The 20,470-nt window shown below is 40.6% G+C and overlaps 2 protein-coding genes, 1 long non-coding RNA gene and 1 pseudogene across 3 annotated transcripts; 2 read left to right on the top strand and 2 right to left on the bottom strand.

Moving 5' to 3' along the window:
• Window positions 1-13,264: 13,264 nt before the first annotated feature.
• On the bottom strand, window positions 13,265-14,226 carry LOC100585610 (annotated as a pseudogene).
• A 2,250-nt stretch (window positions 14,227-16,476) lies between these two features.
• Window positions 16,477-19,522, bottom strand: LOC115836713. The gene is made up of 3 exons (XR_004031734.1): window positions 19,438-19,522; window positions 17,534-17,963; window positions 16,477-16,702 (listed from the first exon to the last, which is right to left on the bottom strand). It is a non-coding gene; the product is annotated as an uncharacterized LOC115836713 (long non-coding RNA).
• PIGY (phosphatidylinositol glycan anchor biosynthesis class Y) lies at window positions 17,668-20,466 on the top strand. The gene is made up of 2 exons (XM_030819117.1): window positions 17,668-17,968; window positions 19,443-20,466. The coding sequence occupies exon 2, from the start codon at window positions 19,683-19,685 to the stop codon at window positions 19,896-19,898; it is 216 nt and encodes a 71-aa protein (XP_030674977.1). The 5' UTR covers window positions 17,668-17,968; window positions 19,443-19,682; the 3' UTR covers window positions 19,899-20,466.
• On the top strand, window positions 17,668-20,466 carry PYURF (PIGY upstream reading frame). Its single transcript, XM_003265893.3, has 2 exons — window positions 17,668-17,968; window positions 19,443-20,466. The coding sequence occupies exons 1-2, from the start codon at window positions 17,766-17,768 to the stop codon at window positions 19,582-19,584; spliced, it is 345 nt and encodes a 114-aa protein (XP_003265941.3). The 5' UTR covers window positions 17,668-17,765; the 3' UTR covers window positions 19,585-20,466.
• Window positions 20,467-20,470: the final 4 nt, after the last annotated feature.

Genomic DNA, 20,470 nt, shown 5'->3' with positions numbered 1-20,470 from the left:
TCCACATGCAAAAGAATAAGTTTTTATTTCTACTTTATATCATATAAAAATTTCACTGACAATGGTTCTAAGTACTAAATGTAAGAGATAAAACCATGAAACTCTTAAAAGAAAATATAGGCATAAATATTTGTGAACTTGGATTAGGCAATAGTTTCTTAGATATGACACCAAAAGCACAAGCAACTAAAGAAAATAATAGAAAAACTGTACTGCAAAGGACACCATTAAGAAAGTGAAAAGATGGGCCGGGCGCGGTGGCTCATACCTGTAATCCCAGCACTTTGGGAGGCTGATGCGGGCGGATCACGAGGTCAGGAGATCAAGACCATCCTGGCTAACATGGTGAAACCCTGTCTCTACTAAAAAATACAAAATATTAGCCAGGCTTGGTGGTGTGTGCCTGTAATCCCAGCTACTTGGAAGGCTGAGGCAGGAGAATCGTTTGAACCTGGGAAGAGGAGGTTGCCATGAGTCGAGATGGCGCCACTGCCCTCCAGCCTGGGCAACAGAGTGAGACTCTGTCTCAAAAAAAAAAAAAAAAAAAAATGAAAAGAGAAAATACTTGCAAATCATATGTCTAATAATGAAATTGTATCCAGAATATATAGAAGTCAATAATAACTCTTAGAACTCAATAATAAAAAGGCAACCCAATTGAAAAACGTGCAAAGGATCTGAGCAGCCATTTCTCCAAAGAGGATAAACAAATGGCCAATAAACAGATGAAAAAAAAGATGCTCAACATCATTGGCTCTCAGGCAAAGGCAAATCAAAAGCACATGGAGATACCATATCACACACACTGAGTGACTATAATCAAGGAGACAAGATAATAACAAGTCCTTGCAAAAATGTGGAAAAATTTATAATCCTCATATACTGCTGGTAGAGATAAAATGGTGCAGCCGCTTTGGAAAACAGTCTGGAAATTTCTTAAAACATTAAACACAGAGTTATATGGCCACCAATTCTAATCCTAGGTATATATTCAAGTGCAATAAAAACATACATGTATACAAAAATTTGTTCAGAAATGTTCATAACAACATTATTCATAATAGGCAAAAATTGGAAACAACCCAAATGTGTATCAACTGATGAATGGATGAATAAAATATGGTATATCCACACAATGGGATATTATTTGGCAGTAAAAAGGAATGAAGTACTGATATATGCTAAAACATGTCTAAAACTTTAAAACATTATGCTAAATGTGGCTGGGCACTGTGGCTCTTACCTGTAATCCCAGCACTTTGGGAGGCCGAGGCAGGCAGATCATTCAAGGCCAGGAGTTTGACACCAGCCTGGCTAACATGGTGAAACCCTATCTCTACTAAAACTACAAAAATTAGCCTGAAATGGTGGTGCGCTACTATAGTCCCAGCTACTCAGGAGGCTGAGGCACATGAATGGCTTGAACCCTAGGGATGCAGGTTGCAGTTAGCCAAGATAATGCCACTGCAGTCCAGCCTGGGTGACAGAGCGAGACTCTGTCTCAAAAACAAACAAAAAACTTTATGCTAAATGAAAGAAGCCAGTCACAAAAGATCACATATTGTCCGATTTCATGTATGGGAAATACCCAGAATAGGCAAATTAGTAGAGAGAAAGTAGATTTGTGGTTGCCTAGGGCTGCGAGTGGAGTGGGATTGGAGAAATGGGGAGTAAGTGCTAATAAGCATGGGATCCCTTTCTGAGATAATGAAAATGTTCCAAAATGAGTCTTAGTGATAACTGTGCAACTCTGAATATACTAAAAACCATTAAATTTTACATTTTAAGTGGGTGAATTATATGGTATATGAGTTTCTCCTAATAAAGCTGTTATTTAAACAAATTTATAAGTATACATTTGTTTGACATTTGTTACAATAATGCAGTGATTAGCTGCTTCTTATACTTTCTATCCAAAAAATTGTAAGACAATCCTTATACCAATACTCCAGCAAAGAATAAAAATTAAGAACTGGAATTTCACTAGAGTAGTGATATTTTATCTGATAAGGCCAACTAGTTTAATAAAGCTGTCTACCATTTCATTATTAAACATAATATTGTCTTAAACATTGCATTATATTCTAAATTATAGTGTATTATATAAGTTTAGGATGAAAGAAAGAAAAAAAGGTTAAGGAAGTACTGAAACATGGTTTCTTCAGTGTCTGTTGTGGAATTTCAATTATAGACCAAGAAACAGTTTTTTAAAATCGCCCTAGCCTAGGAACTATGTCACATGTTCTAGGGGAATATGACACATTATTGAAGAATAATAACTCAGGGAGCCTCTTATTTTAATAATAACAAGGTCCAAAACTTATTTCTGAAACTCTATGACGGAGGCTACTTAAATACACTAGATTCATCTGGGATTAACAATGCCCAGTGAGTTTCAATTTGTATAGTGCACAAAAACAAAAATAAAAACAATCATCTGCACAATTGAGCCATATGATTTCATTAAAACAGGTTACACAATGCGTGAAAGGACTAGATTAGCCAGGCATGGTGGTGCACGCCTGTAGTCCCAGCTTCCCTGTGGGGTCTGAAGTGGGATAATCAGTTAAACCCAGGAGGTCAAGGCTGCAGTGAGCCATGATCGCACCATTGCACTCCAGCCTGGGCGACAGAGCAAGACCAAGAAGGAAGGAAGTATGGAAAGGAGGAAGGGAGGAAGGGAGGAAGGGAGGAAGGGAGGAAAGGAGGAAGGGAGGGAGGGAGGGAGGGAGGGGAAACAAAGGACTAGAAAAAGTATATAAAAGAATCATTAAACACTACTAGATTTGGTAGTCAATAATATTCAAGTTCTCATTTTTCCTGGCATATGGATAGCACTATCCTACCCTGCTGAAGTTAGATACAGCCTTATAACATTTTTTGACCAACAGAGGTGCAGTGTTAAATGATGTGTGTACTTTCTTCAGTTCTTTTCCTTCTGCCAAGGTAACCAGCAATATCCTAGCTGGTGGAACCTTTGTTAGACTGTGCCTCTCAGTACAGACAACATGGAATAGAGACCCCAATCATTCTGTGATTGATATGGATTACACCAATCCATATGAATTTACAGTATCTCTAGTTCAAAAATTGTGAAATACTGGAAATTTCAAGTCATTCAACCTAATAGCATAAACACAAAATACTCTTGTTCTTTTAAGCCACTAAGATTTAGGGATTGTTTTTAGTGTAGTATACCTAGTCTATACTATTAATAAGTGATTTATTTCCCTAAAGAGCAATGAAGTCTCTTCTAAAATATTTGGTTGAGATTCACATTTATACCACTATTAAGGAGGTTGGAAATATAAAGAGCACTTGAATGATTACATCTGCATATTAGGATAATTTTACACTGGATTTTAGTTTAGAATTATTCCTGAAGAATTTTTTTTAAGTTCAGATTTAAAAGCTCTTTATAGTTGAGTTCTCTTCAAGGCATATGAAAAGAGAAAATAGAGATTTTTCTTAGAGCCATCATTACTTTAAAAATGAAACCAGGAATGGTGGTACACACTTTTAATCCCAGCTATTTGGGAGGCTGAGGTAGGAAGATCCTTTGAGCCCAGGAGTTTGAGACCAGCCTGAGCAACATAGTGAGACCCTGTCTCTGAAAAAGAAAAAAAATTTCTCATACATAATTCCCTAATCATTAAGAATTCTTGAAATGTTGAAGTGGTAGGATCACTCGAGCCCAAGAGGGTGAGGCTGCAATGAGCCATGACTGCGCCACTGCACTTCAGCCTGGGTGACAGAGCAAGACCCTATCTAAAAAAAAAAAAAAAAAGAATTCTCAAAAGGAATGATTTCCTTTAAATAATTACACAAATTTAAATATGTATTGTAAAGTCTCATAAAGAATGTATGATAGCTCCCTTTAAGTCCTTGTAAAGTTGGTAGAATAACTAAAAATTTTTTATTTTATTTTATTTAGAAAAACATTTATTTTTAATTTCTGTGGGCACATAGTGGGTGCATATATTTATGGCTGGGGTACATGAGCTGTTTTGATACAGGCATGTAATGTGAAAGAAAAATGTTTTATACCAAGCCAGTAGGACTGGAAGAGTAATGATATGGACAGGACTGTGTCCCCCCTACCACTCATATGTTGAAGTCCTAACCCCCAGTGCCTCAGAGTGTGAATATTTGGAGATAGGATTTTTTTTATTATTATACTTTAAGTTCTAGGGTATGTGTGCACAACATGCAGGTTTGTTACATAGGTATACATGCGCCATGTTGGTTTGCTGCACCCATCAACTCATCATTTACATTAGGTATTTCTGCTAATGCTATCCCTCCCCCAGCCCCCCACCACCCAACAGGCCCCAGTGTGTGATGCTCCTTGCCCTGTGTCCACATGTTCTCATTGTTCAATTCTCACACATGAGTGAGAACATGTCCCTGTGATAGTTCACAGAGAATGATGGTTTCCAGCTTCATCTATGTCCCCACAAAGGACATGAACTCATCCTTTTTATGGCTGCATAGTATTCCATGGTGTATATGTGCCACATTTTCTTAATCCAGTCTATCATTGATGGACATTTGGGTTGGTTCCAAGTCTTTGCTATTGTGAATAGTGCCACAATAAACATACGTGTGCATGTGTCTTTATAGTAGCATGATTTATAATGCTTTGAGTATACACCCAGTAATGGGATTGCTGGGTCAAATGGTATTTCTACTTCTAGATCCTTGAGGAATTGCCATGCTGTCTTCCACAATGGTTGAACTAATTTACACTCTTACCAACAGTGTAAAAGTGTTCCTATTTCTCCACATCCTCTCCAGCATCTGTTTTTTCCTGGCTTCTTAATGATCGCCATTCTAACTGGTGTGAGATGATATCTCATTGTGGTTTTGATGTGCATTTCTCTAATGACCAGTGATGATGAGCTTTCTTTCATGTTTATTGGCTGCATACATGTCTTCTTTTGAGAAGTGTCTGTTCACATCCTTCATCTACTTTTTGAAGGGGTTGTTTGTTTTTTTCTTGTAAAATTGTTTTCATTCATTGTAGATTCTGGATATTAGACCCTTGTCAGATGGATAGATTGCAAAAATTTTCTCCCATTCTGTAGGTTGCCTGTTCACTCTGATGCTAGTTTCTTTTGCTGTGCAGAAGCTCTTTAGTTTAATTAGATCCCATTTGTCTATTTTGGCTTCTGTTGCCATTGCTTTTGGTGTTTTAGTCATGAAGTCTTTGCCCATGCCTGTGTCCTGAATGGTATTGCCTAGGTTTTCTTCTAGGGTTTTTATGGTTTTAGATCTTACATATAAGTCTTTAATCCATCCTGAGTTAATTTTTGTATAAGGTGTAAGGAAGGGATCCAGTTTCAGCTTTCTGCATATGGCTAGCCAGTTTTCCCAACACCATTTATTAAATAGGGAATCCTTTCCCCATTTCTTGTTTTTGTCAGGTTTGTCAAAGATCAGATGGTTGTAGATGTGTGGTGTTATTTCTGAGGCCCCTGTTCTGTTCCATTGGTCTATATATCTGTTTTGGTGCCCGTACCATGCTGTTTCGTAGTATAGTTTGAAGTCAGGTAGCGTGATGCCTCCAGCTTTGTTCTTTTTGCTTAGGATTGCCTTGGCTATGCAGGCTCCTTTTTGGTTCCATATGAACTTTAAAGTATTTTTTTCCAAATCTGTGAAGAAAGTCAATGGTAGCTTGATGGGGATGGCATTGAATCTATAAATTACCATGGGCAGTATGGCCATTTTCATGATATTGATTCTTCCTACCCATGAGCATGGAATGTTCTTCCATTTGTTTGTGTCCTCTCTTATTTTGTTGAGCAGTGGCTTGTAGTTCTCCTTGAAGAGGTCCTTCACATCCCTTGTAAGTTGGATTCCTAGGTATTTTATTCTCTGTGTAGCAATTACGAATGTGAGTTCACTCAGGATTTGGCTGTCTGTTCTTGGTGTATAGGAATGCTTGTGATATTTGCACATTGATTTTGTATCTTGAGACTTTGCTGAAGTTGCTTATCAGCTTAAGGAGATTTTGGGCTGAGATGAGGGGATGTTGTAAATACACAATCATGTCATTTGCAAACAGTGACAATTTGACTTTCTCTTTTCCTAATTGAATACCCTTTATTTCTTTCTCTTGCCTGATTGCCCTGGCCAGAACTTCAAACACTGTGTTGAATAGGAGTGGTGAGAGAGGGCATCCTTGTCCTGTGACGGTTTTCAAAGGGAACGCCTCCAGTTTTTGCCCATTCAGTATGATATTGGCTGTGGGTTTCAATGACTATCTAAATAGTCATTGAAAACACGCACAAAGTAAAACACCTATTGATTATTATTTTGAGAATTACTTCAGTTGTTTTCGAAGGCACCATAATGCACTAGCTTAAACATGGATAATAAAAAAGTCATATAGAATCACACATTTCAAAGCTGTAAACTTGCTGTCTTAATTTTTTATTTTTTTCTGAGATCATGAGGCTTTTAAAATCATGTTAATGCCATGAAAAATTCCATTCATAACTTTCATTTAATAAATTGGGAAAGGAAATGGTAGACTTTGGGGGGAAAAAGCCTTGCAATAGGAGATCCTTTTAGTCACAGGAATGACTAAGTAGAGGGAAGAGGACTGGAAAGTTTTTTTCTAGGAAAAAAAACAAAACTGTTAGACTCATAGAAGATACCACTGGGTACTTAGAGTGTTTAAAATCATTCCAGAGCAGGATTCCTCAGCCTGGTCACTGTTGACATTTTGGGCCAGGTAATTCTTTGTCATGAGGGGCTGTCCTGTGCATGGTAAGATGCTTGGTGGCATCCCTGGCCTCTGTCCAGGAGCACCACCTCAGTTGTAACCACCAAAAATGCATCCACACATTGCCAAATATTCCTGGGGTTCAAAATCATTCCAATTGAAAAACCAGTGTTCTGGAGTCTTGCTACTAAAAGTGTGGTCTGCGATTCAGCAGCAGCATCCGGAAGCTGTTAAGAAAAGATTTCAAGCCTCCTATTCAGTACGATCCTCGTCATAATGAGTCAGAATTTGCATTTTAACAAGATTCCCAGGTGATTCATATGCATATTCAAGTTTGAAAAGCACTGTCAGATGATATGGATCATATTTATCCATTAGCAGGAGGGTAGTGGAGAAGAAGAAGGAGGAATGGGAGGTGGAAAGAGGGAGGAAGGGAGTAAAAAAAGATAGAAGCTAAGAAACCTAGTTGATAGTGAGGGTACATAGCACTTTAAAACCAAGCATAAATAACTTTTCTTTTTGTGAAATTTTGAACAAAGTTGCCAGTAAGAACGATAAGGAAAAAACTCTTATTATTGGGATTTTAAAGGGAAAAATATTAGAAAAGTAGAGATAAAGAAATCAGGACTATATATGAAGTTAGCCACAACTTTAAATCACTGAGGGCTAGATTAGAATCGTGACTATTAAGATCAAAGTGCTGAAAGCCAGAAGACTTATGAAGAAACAAATTGTAAGAAATGGTGAACAGCCAGATGTAAAGAGAAATTACTCAGGCTTTTGGCATGCTGTTTCTCACATGGTCCCCTTCCAAGCTAGTCTGCATCATGCCAAGGAAAACCTTGAGAAAGGGCAGGGGATAGTAGTATGAGTAGCATCGAATGACTCACATAGGTCTCAGGTGACATCATTTTGCCTCCTTTTATCCCTTCAATTTTATTTATAAAATCAGAATTTTCCATGGTATGATGGCTAATAATGTGTCAACTTGATTGGATTGAAGGATGCAGAGCATTGTTCCTGGGTGTGTCTGTGAGGGTGTTGCCAAAGGAGATTAACATTTCAGTCAGTGGACTGGGAGAGGCAGACTCATCCTCAATGTGGGTGGGCGCCATCCAATCACCTGCCAGCATGAGTAGAATAAAGCAGGCAGAAGAAGGTGGAAAGAGCAGACCTGCTGAGTTTTCTGGCCTTCGACTTTCTCCCATGCTGGATGCTTCCTGCCCTTGAACATCAGACACCAAATTCTTCGGCTTTTGGACTCTTGGACATACATCAGTGGATCGCCAGGGATTCTCGGGCCTTTGGCCACAGACTGAAGGCTGCACTGTCGGCTTCCCTGCTTTTGAGGTTTTGGGACTCAGACTGGTTTCCTTGCTCTTCAGCTTGCAGATGGCCTACTGTGGGACTTCACCTGGTGACCGTATGAGTCAATTCTCCTTAATAAAGTCCGTTTCGTATATTCATTTATCCTATTAGTTCTGTCCCTCTAGAGAACTCTAATACATACAGTATTAGTACAAGAGGTAAGTTATCTTGCCTCTTCCTCAAGCTCTCCCTTGAACCCTTGCAAAAAGAAAATTCCCCACATTGTTTTCCTAAATATTACAACTCTACATCCAGAGGATGATTGTTTTCCTGAGTACTTCTTAGTACTTCTACTCTTCATTCTTTTTAGTAATTCTAATCAGGACCTTTTATTTTCTATTATAATGGGCCAATGTGATGGTTAATTTTATGTGACATCTTGACTGAGCTGAGGGATGCCTAGTTAGCTGGTAACACATTATTTGTGTTTGTGTCTGTGAGGGTGTTTCTGGGAGAGATTAGGATTTTAATTCATAGGTTGAGTAAAGAAGATCTGCCCTCACTTATGTGAATGGACATCATCCAATCCTATGAGAGCCTGAATAGAACAAAAAGGTGGAGGACGGGTGCATTTGCTTCTCATTTGAGCTGGGACAGCCGTATATACTCCCCTGCCCTCAGATACTGGTGCTGTGGGTTCTAGAGCTTTTGAGCTCCGATCTGGACCTACACTGTTGGCTCCCCTGGTTCTCAGGCCTTTGGACTTGGACTGAGTTATATCACCAGATTTCTCCCCCTGGTTTTCCAGCTTGCAGGGGGCAGATTATGGGACTTCTAAGCCTCCATAATTGTGTAAGTCAATTCCTATAATAAATCTCCTGTTTTATAAATATATCTATATAGATATCTCTTATTGGGACTGTTTCAGGCCACTATTCTTTACTATATATAAATCACTATTCTAAGTGATTTACATATTTTATTTAAGGATCACATCTACACTCTGGGGTAGTTGACCACTCAGGGTTCAGTGTAGGAAAAAGAAATTGTTCTAGGAATTTCCAGTATATAGGAATTTTAATATACAGAACTATGTGTTTATAAATTCATTAAAATGGCTGGAAAAGCAGAAACAGGGGGCTGCTTCTGGAGTTTTGGTGTTAAGCTAATGCCCTAATAGCTGTGACCCAGAAGAAACTGTTACTGCAACCACTGCTGTGGCTGCCACAGCTGCCCTGTGCTAAGAAGACACTGCCCCTTGCATTTAGAGAGTGCAGCATTCATCTAACCCACGCAAATCCTGTGTCTGTCAGAACTTGGGTGTCAACTCTCCCTGCTGCAAGAAGCTCACCTCTGCCTCCCTTTGAAATTTCATGTGTGTGTATCTAGCTGGTAGAGTCTATTTCATAGCCAGAACCCTATCTATAAGGGAGTCTGGAAAATGTACTTGTTCGTTTTCCAACTTCTTCAAATAGGAGGGTTGAGAGAGCAACAGCTCATCTTCAGATGGAGGCTGAGAGAGCAACAGCTGCCACAGATTTCAAGCAGAGTTGGAAAGAACTGCAATTTTTTATTGATTCCATTTGTTCTAAATAGACAAATTAATATCATGTGGAGTTGCTTATCTGGATATTTTCTTGTGATATATTTATAGTTTTAGTGACCTCTTTTCTTATTTTTAAAGTTTATATTTCAAAATATGTATGATTAGGATATTTTAAAGAACAAAATCGTGGTGATGACTCCCATTAAGAAATACTATTGGCTTGTGCACGGTGGCTCATGCCTGTAATCCCAGAACTCTGGGAGGCCGAGGGGGGAGGACAGCTTGAGGCCAGTTCAACTAACCTGGGCAACATAGCACAACAACAATTTAATTTAAATTAAATTTTTTTTTTTTTTTTTTTTTTTTTTGAGACGGAGTCTGGCTCTGTTGCCCAGGCTGGAGTGCAGTGGTGCAATCTCAGCTCACTGCAAGCTCCACCTCCCGGGTTCACGCCATTCTCCTGCCTCAGCCTCGCAAGTAGCTGGGACTACAGGCGCCCGCCACCACACCTGGCTAATTTTTTGTATTTTTAGTAGAGACGGGGTTTCACCGTGTTAGCCAGGATGGTCTCGATCTCCTGACCTCGTGATCCACCCACCTCAGCCTCCCAAAGTGCTGGGATTACAGGCGTGAGCCACCGCGCCCGGCTTAAATTAAAAAATTTAAAAAATTTTTTAAAAATACTATTCTTGCCAGGCATGGTGGGTCACACCTATAATCCCAGCACTTTGGGAGGCTGAGGAGGGCAGATCACCTGAGGCCAGGAGTTCAAGACCAGCCTGGCCAACATGGCAAAACCCCATCTCCATTAAAAATACAAAAAAATTAGCCAGGCGTGATGTGGTGGTACACACCTGTGGTCCCAGCTGCTTGGGAAGCTGAGGCCAGGAGAATCGCTTGAACCTGGGAGGTAAAAGTTGCAGTGAGCTGAAATCGCACCACTGCACTCTAGCCTGGGCAACAGAGCGAGACTCTGTCTCAAAAAGAATAAAAATAAAACACTATTCCTCTTTCCATATATTCATATCTTAATTATGTTGAACTTTTAGGCTTAAGATCAAACCTGGCCATTTTCGTGATTAGTTTTGAAATGTTATAGTTATACACAGAAGCCATTTAAAATATATATTAATATGCAGCCCTACAATATTTACTCAAGTCCATATTATTCACTCTTACCTGAGCTGTAGTATAGTATTGATGGCTCTTCACACTCATCTCTGCCTAGCAAACTTTTATATTCTACTTGCAAAGTTAAAATTGTTTTTGTGGATTAAAAGACGATGAAAGGAGATAAAATGGGTGTCTCCTGAGGTCTCAGTAAATAATTTGTTACGGCTATGAGACCTATACTGACACTCCCCTAAGCCCTCCTTAGGCCTTAGGCACAGCCTTCTTTGTGAGCCTCATATATAGTATGAGTTCAACAAATGTTGAATGAATACAAAAAAGAATGCACTATATGTAAACCTGAATTTTTTATTTAACTCTATCCTGTGCTGTTTACTCCACTTAAGATTATAAACATCTTGAAAACAGGGATAGCATTTTTTTTTTTTTTTTTTTGGAGACGGAATCTCATTCTGTCGCCCAGGCTGAAGTGCAGTGGCATGATCTCGGCTCACTGCAACCTCCACCTCCCTGGTTCAAGCAATTCTCTTGCCTCAGCCTCCTGATAGCTGGGATTACAGCACTGCCACCACACCCAGGTAATGTTTTGTACTTTTAATAGAGACAGGGTTTCACCATGGTGGCCAGGCCAGGATGGTCTTGAACTCCACAGGTGATCCGCCTGCCTTAGCCTCCCAAAGTGTTGGCTTACAGGCGTGAGCCATGGCGCTCAGCCAGAATAGCATCTTATATGCCTTTATACCCCTCCTTTTCACCTCCTAATATAATCTGAGAACACAGGAAGTGATCAGTATTTACTGAACCGAATCAATAGTTTTGAAATAAAGTGTTCTTTTATCAATTATGAACTGGTAATGTTTATATTTTAAAACTACTTTATTAAGTAAAAAATTTTAAATAGAGAAACATTTAAAGAACAATTCAGCAATATTTCAACCAGCTAAAGAGAACCAACTTTTTTTTTTTTTTGAGACACAGTCCCTCTCTATTGCCCAGGCTGGAGTGCAGTGGTGTGATCTCAGCTCACTGCAGCCTCTGCCATCCAGTTTCAAGCGATTCTCCTGCCTCAGCCTCCCGAGTAACCGAGATTACTGGTGCCTGCCACCACGCCTGGCTAATTTTTCTATTTTTAGTAGAGACGGGGTTGCACCATCTTGGCCAGGCTGGTCTTGAACTCCTGACCTCGTGATCCACCTGCCTTGGCCTCCCAAAGTGCTGGGATTATGGGTGTGAGCCACTGCGCCTGGCCTGTTTTTTTATTTTTTAGAGACAGGGTCTTGCTCTGTCTCCCAGGCTAGAGTACAGTGGTGCCATCATACCTTACCGTAACCTCGAACTCCTGGGCCCAAGTGATCCTCCTTCCTCAGCCTCCTGAGTAGCTAGTACTGCAGGCACTGCCACAGCCAACTTTTTTTTTTTTTTTGTAGAAATGGAGTCTTGCTAAGTTGCTCAGGCTGGTCTTGAACTCCTGGCCTCAAGCAATCCTCCTGCCTCGTGCAGGGTTACAGGTGCAAGCCACAGCACTCAGCCAACATTTCGGTTGTTCTTTGTTTTTTGCCCCCATGCCGAAGTTCTTGGTTTGAAAATATAATCATTGTACATACATTTTTGTGTCCTGCTTGTTTTTCACTTATTATAATTTTCTGTGTTGTTACGAGTTTTTATTTTTAAATCTGAATAATGGTGCATGCCTGCCACACAGTGGACATTCAATAAATTAATAAATTAATACTTCATTTATTCATAAACATTAAGAATTACATTTTTAAAATATTTACTATTTTGATAGATGAGAAACGGAAACTTCTTTGATTTTTTAAAAAATTAAGATCACTTTTATTTATTGAAGAGCAAAATAGTAAATTAACAAAACCTTAGCTGATAGAGAAATAACACCAGAAGTCTTGTGCATGTGATTATCAACTAAGTAACTGGTTGAAGTCAGGATATAAATCACTGGATAATTTTTTGTGGAAAGACAGAATAAATTGATGAGGCCCTTAATAAAGAAATGGAAATGAAACCTTGCCCTTTGGAGAAAGAGCACTCTGTAATTCCTATAGCCACCACTCTACGTCAAAGAGAAACAGGGTTGTGACAATGGTCCCATGAGCCTGGACCTAGAACCCTCTTCAGCTTATCTCTTGCTTGACTTTGGAGAGCAGACTGGGCACGACACAGAGACCACAGACTAATTTGACAGTGGGAAGGTTAAAAGCTTCATATCCTGGGCCCACTGTTTGATCTTGAGCCATTAGTTCCACAGTTTCTCTTGGCCTTTCTTGTCTAAAAAAATGTCCAAGTATTACTGTTACCACCTTGAGAGACATGGCTGCTGCCGTCAGTAGGTGAAATGTTGTCTTGCTGCCTGAGATGGAAAGTCCCTAGCCAACACCTTATTTTCTGGCTGTATAAGACAGCGACCCAAAAAGCGAAGGGGTGGGAGGAGGACAGGTATTCCAGCAGGTGACCATTTAGAACTTCATGCTATAAATGGTTTTGGATTTCCAAAGATGAAACGAGTCTCCCCAGCACAGGGCAGTTGCAGGTCACACCCCCAGGGCCTAACTGGTTTTATCAATCTGGCTGTTTGGGGTCAGTGCAAAGGACATCCTTACCACCTGGAATGCACATATACACAGATAGTGATGATTCTGATATACAGGAAATTGGTGTGAAACTACAGTCTCACTTTTGCATAGCAACCTTTCACTTTTGGATCTGAGGGTCAAGATGCTTGTTGCCCGCTGGACCAATCACTCGTGCCATTTACGCCACAACAGTTCAGAAATGACTGGATAGAGTCCCACATCGCCTGGTGCTGTTGTCCCAGTGGTAATGGTAGATGCTGTCCGTCAGGCCCTCAGCTACCTATACATTCAGCTTCTGTTCGTAAACGAAGTGCAGGATGGCCAAGGTCACCTCAGCAAGGAGGATAATCGGCAGCAGAATGAACAAGGACATAAGCAGGCACTGTTTTTCTTGACAGAGCCTATGCAGCCCAGGAAGGCCACCACCGTGATCATGGAGCCCACGATGACAAGCACATTGCCCAGCGTGAGGGAGGGGAGCTTATGGAAGAGCACTCACAAGCTGTTGTGGATCAGCGGGTACATCCCCATAAGTGCGGCAGCCACAGAACCGAAAGAGCAAGTTGGGCTGTGTGTGGTAGCTCACGCCTGTAATCCCAGGACTTTGGGGGGCTGAGGCGGGAGGATTGCTTGAGCCCAGGAGTTCAAGACCAGCCTGGGCAACATAGTGAGACCTTGACTTTACAAAAAAAAATTTAAAAATTAGCCGGGTGTGGTGGTGCTTGTGCATGCCTATGGTCCCAGCTACTCGGGAGGCTGAGGTGGGAGGATTGTTTGAGCCCAGAAGGTGAAGGCTGCAGTGAGCTATGATGGAGCCACTGCACTCCAGCCTGGGAGATAGAGCAAGATCCTGTCAAAAGAAAGAAAGGAAGAAAGAAAAACAGGACATACTTCCATAATTTCAAGCTACTCGTGCCCATGCTGGGATATTCTAGTCCTTTTGCAGGCACTAGCCCTCAGCCCTTCAGACAGAATTTGTGATTATCCTTCAGATGGCCAAGACAAGGCTGGTAACATTCATGTCTAGGGTTATTTCAAAACTTCTTTGATGTTTGAAACTAGCATTACTACTACTAGCAAAACTACTTTGATGTTTGAAACTAGCATATCCTACTACAATAGGATAATAAAAATTATCCTATTAAGGATAATTTTTTAATGTGTTTATTGATCAACTGTATTTTCTTTTTTTGCAAATTTTTCTTTTCAAATATTTTGTCCATTTATCTATTGGAAACTTGATTTTAATAAACTCATTATAATTAAAATTTATTAATAGGACTTTTATGATTTTTGTTTTTAAAATAAATGTTTGGCTGGGCACAGTGGCTCATGCCTATAATCCTAGCACTTTGGGAGGCCAAGGTGAGTGAACTGCTTGAGCTCAGGAGTTCCAGACCAGCCTGGGCAACATGAAACACCATCTCTACAAAAAATACAAAAATTAGCTGGGCGTGGTGGCATGCACCTGTAGTCCCAGCTACCTGGAGGCTGATGTGCCAGGATTGCTTGAGTCTGGGAGGTCAAGGCTGCAGTGAGTCACGACTGCACCACTGTACTCCAGCCTGGATGACACAGAGAGAATCTGTCTCAAGAAAATAAAATGAAAATAAAAAATAAGTGTCATCAAATTAAGAAACAATTGGCAAAATGAAAGTAAATCTCTGTAATCACAGAGAGAAAAGATCAAGCAGAGATAAATGTTAGTTCAAATACTAAATGATGCCATCTAGTGGAAAATTTATTTTGACTCATTTCTTTGTATTACAGGTTCACAAATTTCAATTCCCCCAAATTTGGAATTGACAGGGTCTGTTAAAATACATAGTCCAGCCCCTCTTCTGCCTAGAGATTTCTAACTTCATGTGTGTGATAATCCAAGAATTGTGTTTCAATAGTATCTATATTGGCAATTAGAAAAATTCCATTTCAGTTAAAAAGAGTGTCCCAGAATTACCTTGTGCTTTCCCTTTCCCTTTTCATCAGAATGTTTACTAGTTTCACCATAATAAATAATTTTATTGCTAACAACATTCTGTAAATGTGTTAGCCCCTGTGCTGTTTTACTTGAATTGTTTTATTTAGTCTGTTCAAACACCGTAAGTTAAGTACTGTTATTATTGTATTTCACAAGTGATAAGGTTGAGGGGGAGAACTTAAGTAGCTTCTCCAAGATCACACAGCTATACTGTATCTGAGACCAGAAACCATCAGGTTATTGTGCACAGGCCTATGTAACAGGAAAGGTCATAGTCATGTGAATAGTGAAAAGGGACTAACTTTTAAAAGACCATTTCCAGTCCCATGATCCTATCCTATCATCTCCATTTAGCTTAGTATACTACAGGCAGAAATGAATTGTATTTCTTCATCACTAAGGGCTATTTAGGGACATTTTGCTTTGATATGTTGCAGCTTAATACTCACATGGTGACAGTCATACATTCATATGTTCCTTAAATATTGGTTGTTGATTTCTGGTGTTATAAATTTGAAGATGTTTTCAATACTTTGCTGTTACTCTCTATTCTTCCCCTAAATCAAGTAAACGGAACTGCCTCAAACCCTCTATGTGGAGGCAAACTGAAACTAATTTATTTATAACTGGTTAGAAAACCCAGTTGATAGAGATCTGTCAGCCAAGCTAGCTGAGGCTTAAGCATGGGTGCCTTCCCCTACCCAACAAGGGCCAAGGGTTGGGCCCACTCAGCGCTTGCAGAAGTCAAGTGCTGTTTCTCCTTAAGCAGAAACTTATCTTTCCTACAGCTCACCCCTTCCCTTGAGCCCAAAGTATCAACTGACTTCAACTGAAAAATTAATTCCTGCTACTGCCCTAGTCGGAAATAGTGTGAAGGTGACATAGGAACTTTACAGTAGTTTCCCTTGAGGGTATGTCCTGATAACTGCCCTATTCTCTAGTCCGTTAGTAACTCTAATAACGGAAAGTTACGACTGTGAAAGATTTCTTTGTGGGGGAAGGAAGGTGAGGCAACCAGAGACTTTCATTATCTCTTAAATATCTATCTAGTAGAAGTGTTTCCTTTTTGGTATCCTATAAGCTACATTAACCTTAGAAAATTTTCTTGAACATTAGTGAACAAAGAACATCAAAAAATAAACTGTTTTTTTTTTTTTTTAAAAAAAGGATGGCCCAAAAAACAAACAAAAAATTACGATGAACACATAAACATTTCTCAGTTTATTTTTACATTGGCCTGGAAGAGAAATTTGAAAATATAAACATATTTTTGGATTCTGTACTTCCAGCTCCAGGAACTCAAAGTGTGAAATGATAATGCCCAGTGATGCAAAAAAAAGTTCAGGTTGATATTCAGCAGAACGGAGGGAAAAAATGGATGACTAACAAGAATCTTTGAGTCTTCGGACATGGAAAAACTAGATGAAATAAAAATAAAAATAGACAACATTAATGGAGCATTAATTTGTGCCAGGCACTTTTCTAAATGTTCTTCGAATGCACAACCACATTTATCCCCTACCCACAAGGTAGGTACAATTATTAGTCTTACACAGATAAGGAAAATGAGCGGTTAAGTCCTTTGCCGAAGTCATCCAGCTACTAAATTGTGGACAGGGAACCAAGCTGTCAGGCCCCAGAGCCCAACTTCCCATCTACTACACTGTAAGAAAGAGATCTAACATGCATCACTTCCTCGGAGAGTCGGAAGCAAACCTGGGATAGAAATTCACTGAATGGATCACCCATTCCTTGAATGGATCTTTAACAGGCAGATCACATCTGCCTGTTACACAGTTAGGCCCCTTGCGGCCTCCAAGCTCATTTATAGAAGTAAATTAGCTGTGCTTTATTACGCAAATACTTCACAATGACTGGGTCTCAGGCAGGAAGAATTTACATATTTTGGAGGGTCAGAGGCCTAGGCCATTCCTTCCAGGTTCTCACTTTTTTTAATTAGAGAGAAAAAAGCCAAACAAGGTTACAGAAACTAATGGTATAGTAAAGATGTACATGAAACAAATGAGCGCTTTCAATACATCCATGATAATACATTCAATACAATACATAACAGTGTGTTTGAAACTTCACTTGGAGGTAACCAGGTAGGTCCAAGCCTAACTCCCTACAACTCTGAGGCCTGGCCACTGGTTTCCTGGCATCACTGCGACAGGCCCCGGTGAAAACCCAGACACCTCGACTTAAACACTGGTTTAGTTTGTAGTCTGGTAAGGCGGTGGGGCACCCACCAGAGGCCTCTGCCCTGGGGCTGTCCTACAGACTGTAAATGACGCCCGTGGGAAAAGGAGTCGGAGCAGGAGCACCCTCGGAACCAAAGCGCCCGCTCCGCCTACTCCCCGGCAGTGTTTCCCAGAGCACCAGGGGGCGGGGCCTGGCCGGCTGGCCTGGACGAACGGGGAGCCAGGAGCTCGGCCACGGCTGGCGAGGGCGCAGTGAGGCCTGGTCTCCGGCTGCCAGACCATGCTGAGTGAAGCACGCTGCAGGCTCGCCTCAGCGCTGCGGGGAACGCGCGCGCCGCCGTCCGCGGTCGCCCGTAGGTGCCTGCACGCGTCGGGGTCGCGGCCTCTGGCCGACCCGGGCAAGAAGACTGAGGAGCCGCCCCGCGCCTTCGATCCGGCGCTGCTGGAGTTCCTGGTGTGCCCGCTCTCCAAGAAGCCGCTCAGGTGACTCGCTGGTCTTGGCCCTTCCTTCGCAGCCTCCCGGTGGGCGGAAAGGGAGCGGTGGACCGCGGCCTCTCGCAGCCACTGGGGCCTTGTAGGTCGTCGGTCAAGTACTCTCCGCTGCCATATTCTGGACTCTGTCCTCGCCGGGCGCACAGCGGGCAGGACGGGAGAGACCGGAGGCTGGGGAGCCGCGTCCCACATCTCCCAGAACACATGGCCAGCCTGCGGGAATGGCTCGAAGCGTTTTAGGGTTCGCGACCGGCTGCGCATTGCAATCACCCGGGGACCGTTTTAAAAATGCCGATTCCCCGATAGCCCCCGAGACGGGCAGACTTGGAATGCTTGGGGGATGGGACCTGAACATTTGTATTTTCTTTTTTCTTTTTTTCCCTTTTAAGAGACAGGGTGCCCCCTACGTTGCCCAGACTGGCCTAGAAATCCCGCCTCAGCCTCCTCAGGAGTCGGGAGACAGGCGCCACCCCCACGCCCAGCTTATTTGTGTTCTTAAACGGTCCCTAAATGATTTCTAACGTACCACCAGGTTTATGAACCACTGCGATTCAGGACAAGTCCAAAGCCTTCCGGTTTTTAAGCCAAGATAATGAAAAGTATTGTTGTACCCTCCAGATTCTTGTGAAAGTGTCTTGTATAACTGGTGCCTGACAATCTTAAGCAATTCAGCTGTGTTTGCTGCCCGGTGGCTCTTAGTTGTGGCCTAGCAGGTTTCGTAGAAGCCTCTTTAACTAGTTTTTGGGAAGACAGCTCTACAGTTTCCAAGCTACCAAAATTGAATATTGACAACACTAACGCTAGTATTAGAAATCGCATAAAGTAAACACCAAAATGTTATCAGTGGTTATCTTTGAATGTTAGATTGCTAGCAATTTTTCATATTTCTTTTTCCCGTAATAAACATATTATTCAGTTTTCTCAAACCTTGAAATTATCATTTGATTTACGTTTATAACTAGCTCACTGCAGACTTAGTGCTTTTGAAAGTTTCCTCATTTCTGCCCTCTCACCTTTTCCAGTGATTTCCTTCTAATGGATTAGTTAAATTTCTCTACTTAGCATTTATTCTAAAACGAAGAAGTTGATTTTTCTCTAGTGTTTATTCCAGTAGTAAATTAACAGGGATGGTTTGGGGGTTGACCAAAGTAATGAAGGAATATTTGGATAAGAGAGGGAGATCTTTTCTGACTAGTATGAAAAAAAAATTAAGGAATAACTTGTGAATAAGGTGAAAAAGAGAATATGAGTGAAACTGACTAAAATGGGAATAATTACAGATTGTAAGAGAATTTTTCTAAAATAAAAGGTTGAATTGGCTATTGTTTCTTTTAGAATTAAAGAAGACTATTCTGGGATTAACTCCATACCAAAAATTGGATAAATGGTGGTATTTGTTGAAAATCAGCCTCTTCAAGCATTTTATTTTCCCACAACTCATTTTGTTCTTTTTTTTCCACCTCAGATATGAAGCATCAACAAATGAATTGATTAATGAAGAGTTGGGAATAGCTTATCCAATCATTGATGGGATTCCTAATATGATACCACAGGCAGCTAGGATGACACGTCAAAGTAAGAAGCAAGAAGAAGTGGAGCAGCGCTAGTTCATAATTTAAAAAAATAAAAAAAACGCAACAGCCAACTTTTCTTAGTACCATATACCTTTTAAAACACAGTGGCAGGTAATAAGTGGAAGAGAAGAATGTTTTTGTCTCTTCCTACGTTGACTGTTCTTATTCCACTGGTTTCTTTAGCAGGACTGTTCTACTCAGCCTCTGTGGAAGAAAACTTCCCACAGGGCTGCACTAGCACAGCCAGCCTTTGCTTTTACAGCCTGCTCTTGCCTATTACCATACCAGTGTATGTATTCTTCCACCTTTGGACTTGGATGGGTATTAAACTCTTCAGGCATAATTGATGCAACTAGAGTCAATATGCTGTATCTATTAATGATAGCTCTTGGGCATCTATCTCTGAAAGCTCAAATGGATGGAATTTAGTTTGCGGGAAAGAGGCTTTGCTTTGTGCATATCAGGCTTAGGACTGTGGGAGGCTTAAGTTGCAGACGCTTCTTTTATTGTACTCTTGTTCTGCCCTTTTTTTTTTGAAGGCTCTGACTTATAACTGCTATATCAGAAGAAACATTTTGACAGTGTCTTGTTGGAGATGAACATCCCTAATTGACATGTGATGACTATCTCTTACTCCATTCATCTAAGAGTCATTGAAATTTTGTTTTGCTTGTTTGTTTAGCTTCAAGGTCTTTGGTAAAGTCACATGTTAGGGATGACTGAAATAATTCCAAAGGAGTGATGTTGGAATAGTCCCTCTAAGGGAGAGAAATGCATTTGAACGAATGTGATATAAAACCACATAATCAAATAGAAACTTCACGTACTTAACAAAAATTGAGTTTGTAAAATTACCTTCATTTCTTTGACATTAAATGCTTATATTAGCAATAAAGATGTTGACACTTTCCTATATAAA

The sequence above is a fragment of the Nomascus leucogenys genome, chromosome 9, assembly GCF_006542625.1.
Source record: "Nomascus leucogenys isolate Asia chromosome 9, Asia_NLE_v1, whole genome shotgun sequence".
NCBI lineage: Eukaryota > Metazoa > Chordata > Mammalia > Primates > Hylobatidae > Nomascus > Nomascus leucogenys.
This window is presented reverse-complemented; position numbering and strand designations above follow the sequence as displayed.